The 4,132-nt window shown below is 40.9% G+C and overlaps 1 protein-coding gene across 1 annotated transcript; it reads left to right on the top strand.

The window, feature by feature from the left end:
* Positions 1-1,761: 1,761 nt before the first annotated feature.
* Positions 1,762-3,754, top strand: LOC149818932 (uncharacterized). The gene is made up of 5 exons (XM_089986311.1): positions 1,762-1,830; positions 1,999-2,223; positions 2,712-2,770; positions 2,984-3,024; positions 3,126-3,754. The coding sequence occupies exons 1-5, from the start codon at positions 1,762-1,764 to the stop codon at positions 3,659-3,661; spliced, it is 930 nt and encodes a 309-aa protein (XP_089842437.1). The 3' UTR covers positions 3,662-3,754.
* The last annotated feature ends 378 nt before the right edge of the window (positions 3,755-4,132 follow it).

Here is a 4,132-nt window from a genome sequence, read left to right as displayed (position 1 = left end):
GTTTTTTCATTTTATTTTTAAATTTTGACTGTTCAAATGTGATCTATGTACTTATAAATGATTTTATAGGGATCAACTATTGAATTGCTCAATTCCTACATATGGGTGGGTTTTTACAAGGTTCAAAAAATCAACGGTTCAAAATCTTTGTAAATTTTCAAGGCTCCAAATATCATTATTTTCATCGAAAACACATGATCCAGGTGTGGATTCCTTGTAAATTGACCATGCCCAACACATTTATGGGGTCGAAATTGCAAAAAGGCAGAAAAAACTATTTAACGCGCACCAATTTGGCGCCTCTCTCTCTCTATATATATATATTAATGGGTACGTGCTAAATGAAACATGCTAAATGAGTTTTTTATTTTTTTTGCTTTATTTTTAAATTCTGGCCATATAGATGTGATCTATGTAGATTTTATAAGGATCAACTCTTGAAGTGTTCGATTCTAACACATGGGTGGGTTTTTATAACGTTCAACGGTCCAAAATCTTTGTAAATTTTTTAGGCTTTGAATATCATTTTCTTTTTCATCAAAAACATACGATCCAGGTGTAGATTCCTCGTAAGTAAGTCGATCATGTCCAACACATTTTTGGTTCCAAAATTGTGAAAAAATACTGAAAGAGCAGAAAACCCCATTTAGCATATTTTAATAATGGGTAGGTGCTAAATGATACGTGCTAAACGAGTTTTCAGGGTTTTTTCATTTTATACAGATGTGATCTATGTACTTGATTTTATAGGGATAGGCTCTTGAAGTGTTTGATTTCAACACATGGGTGAGGTTCAAAAAATCAACGGTCCAAAATCTTTGTAAATTTTTTAGGCTCCAAATATCATTTTTTCATCGAAAACACATGATCCAGGTATGGATTCCTCGTAAATCAACTATGAGCAACACAATTATAGGGTTGAAACTACGAAAAAACCATCGAAAGAGTAGAAAAACCCATTTAGCACATAACATTTAGCATATTTCATTTAGCACCTACTCATTCTTCTCGTGTGTATATATATATATATATATATATAGAGAGAGAGAGAGAGAGAGAGAGAGAGAGAGCTTGAACATTAGGTGCTTCCCATACGTGCTTGATATTTTTTTGGGTCTTTTGGATTTGTTTAAGTGATGATCAATGTTGTGCTTGATCAAAATTAGCTTAGCTAGGAAATCCTGATGGGTATCAATATTAGAAGGAGAAATCTGTTTTGCAATTTTTTTTTCTAAAATAAATAAAGCGATGGAAGTTTATGCTAATCCCAGCTTGAATAATGCACATGCATACATGCACATGGAGGCAAAAAAAAGGAGTCAGTGGTGGAGGACGAGGGCTATGGCCGTTTGGTTGAGAAAAAAAAAATCAAATCCCCAATTAGATAGAGGTAACAACAATAAATAATTTTGTCTTTTGAACAATGTAAGAATAATTTTGTGTCAAACAATAAACCTAATCAATTTGGAGTACTTTGGTTTCATAGCTAAAAGATTCATGGATTGAAAAGCTCTTGAAAGAAAAAAGAAAACAGAAAAATAACTTGGGCGAACCCTTGCTACTTTTTTTCTGGTACACGATCGGCTAGCAAGACTGGTTACCAAAAGGAGTGTTCATGTCCTCCTTTCCATTGCAAACATGAAGATGCTGGAGATAGAGAGAAAGCAACCCGAGGTGGGGACAACTGTGTGTGGTTTGTATCAGCCCGAGGTGGGGACAACTATTCATGCACAAAAGAGACCAAGGAATGTGCCCGGCTAAATGGTCATCGATGGACCAGATTGTAGGACCAGGAGATTAAATGAACAAGCCGCTCATGCCATCACACGGGTACGTGGAGAGCGTGTACGGACGCCTCCTTTTCCTTACGCATCAGAATCGTAGGAACCCGTTTTCCCGATCTGTACTCGCCTTTTTTTTACATAATATAAGTTAAAGAGAGAAAGACTGGGGATCTCTCTCTCTCACTCTCACTCTCCTTCTCTCTGACATCTGCAGCAAGAAGATCGAGCAAGAGGAGGGCAGGCAGCCATGAGGATTCGAAACAACAGGAACCCCATTGACATCTTGGCGACCACAGTCCACAGGGAGCCTCCGACTCACCTCTCGCTCGAGCGCGCCTGCTCGGTGGTGGTGGAGAGAGAGGGACGACAGCCACCGTGCGAGGTGAACAGGTCCCCGTGGGATGTGACTCCCCTCGTCCTCGCCTTCTTCCATCACCAGGTCTCCCCAATTCACTTCTTGCTTTCCATTCGCCCTAGTTTGATCATATACTTGCTCGATAGTGTGATCAGCAATGTTAGATGCTTACAATCAAACAACAACATGCTCATTTGTCATTTCCCTCCTTATTTATGCAAAGCTTCTCTCTATCAGAATATTGCTCTTAGTTAGCTTTTTTTTCATTCTATTTTTATCTGCAGTCAGTCTTTTAGAGACCATTTTTATGTTTTGGTGTTTTCATGATATGCCGTCCCTCCCACTTGTTATCACTTAGGGTTCCCTTATCCCATTATTAATGGTCGAGCATATGAAAAATCTAGTTAGGGTTCACTAAATCTCTGACCGACTCTCTTGCTGATCTATCTATCTTCTCTCTCTCTCCATCTATTGTATGGTTATTGTTATTCCAAAGGTTGATGATGGTGTTTGTCAAATTTGATTGGTGTTATTGTTTTGCTTGTGGAATATGGTTCTTGGTTTTATTTCAGATGGAGAGCGTGTTTGAGGAGAGAGATGGGCATTGTGGATCAGACCCTCTATTGCAAAGGTAAGTAGAAAATTGCATCTATAAAGACCGCGGGAAACGATAGGATATGATGATCTATTGCTGGATGATTTTAGAAGAGAATCTCAATTAAGTTGGGGAGTCTCTAGTTTTAGGGGTTAATTTCTTGAGTGGGACTGACAAGAACTACAGTCTCTCGAGTCTGATTTTTTAGAAAATCACTACTGAGTATGTGTGTTTGGGATCGATTCGCAGCATTTCTTCGACCAGGCCTGCTGGAAATGACAATAGAAAAAGTGGGCTCTCTCCCTCTCTCTCAATTTTCTTTCACGATTCACTTTCCTATCCATAGTATTAAAATTTGGATTTTGATCCATCAATCTCGCTGGTGGGATAGGGATGGGAAAGCAGCAAGTCAAGGGATCGAAAACCCTTTGCCTTAAGCCCGATCCTACGAATCAAGACCTCCGGAACCCGAGAAAACGAATACCCAACAAAGGGAAAGGCTCGGCGGTGAAGGGTAGTAGTAATAGGAAGAGGGGAGTTGGGGGAAGCTGCAAGAGGGAGGACGGGAAGGGGTGGCGCTGCGGCAACGAGGCCAAGTTGGGCAACTCGCTCTGCGACTACCATCTCTCCCAGGTGAGGTCTTACTCCAAGAAGCCCTCCGACGACTCTTGTGGCACCGAGAAAGAAGCAGACGGAGAAGGGAGGAGAAAGAAGCCAGCTTTATCGTCGTCGACGGGCAACGGTTGCTACTTTTATTACTACAGAGGATTCGGGCCGACTTGGAGGGAGACGAAGAGGAAGAGGGTATCTGCAATAGCTGAAGATGATGATGATGATGGGGTGAATGGTGAAGATGATGAAGGTGGTAGGAAGAGGAATAGGGGGAGGAAACGTGTGAAATGCAGATCATTGAAGTCCTTGTTGTAATCGCTCTTGTTTTTAGTTTTCTTAGTCGTTTGCTCTCTTTTGTGGTTTGATAATTTTTGCTCTTGTTGTTGTTCTTCTTGTGCTGTGTGTTTCTGAGGATGATAAAAAATATTAGTTAGGGTTTCTTGTCTCTCTGGTTCATGATTCTATTTGCCTTTTTTTCTACTTGTATTTGGTTTTCTCTCTTGGAGAAATAGCCTCAGGTGCAGAGACCTAGCCCCGCTGGTTCAGCCTGCCCTACTAATGGTCTCTGTCCATGTCGGCCCCTTGACCCCAAGGAGTCGCCAAGCTTCAGCTTACGTAGAGGGTGTCGCCCATAGAATTCGAACTTAGACTGCTCGTGGGTCTAATCCCCATCCCACTACGCCAAACCCCTTTGGTCTAGTTCCATTTAGTTGTCTATTATCTATTGTGAGAAAATGATGCGATAGGAGGAAATGGGCAAATTGGGTGCCCTAATACTGGAGATTG

The sequence above is a fragment of the Nuphar pumila genome, chromosome 13 (assembly GCF_984573655.1).
Source record: "Nuphar pumila chromosome 13, dmNupPumi1.hap1.1, whole genome shotgun sequence".
Taxonomy (NCBI): Eukaryota; Viridiplantae; Streptophyta; class Magnoliopsida; order Nymphaeales; family Nymphaeaceae; genus Nuphar; species Nuphar pumila.
This window is presented reverse-complemented; position numbering and strand designations above follow the sequence as displayed.

Excerpts from the sequence above, each read along its gene's own strand:
- LOC149818932 (XM_089986311.1), top strand. The coding sequence starts at position 1,762 with ATGGTCATCGATGGACCAGATTGTAGGACCAGGAGATTAAATGAACAA. Across the intron at positions 1,831-1,998 it reads CCGCTCATGCCATCACACGG|CAAGAAGATCGAGCAAGAGG; the intron begins GTACGTGGAGAG and ends TGACATCTGCAG. Across the intron at positions 2,771-2,983 it reads TCAGACCCTCTATTGCAAAG|CATTTCTTCGACCAGGCCTG; the intron begins GTAAGTAGAAAA and ends ATCGATTCGCAG.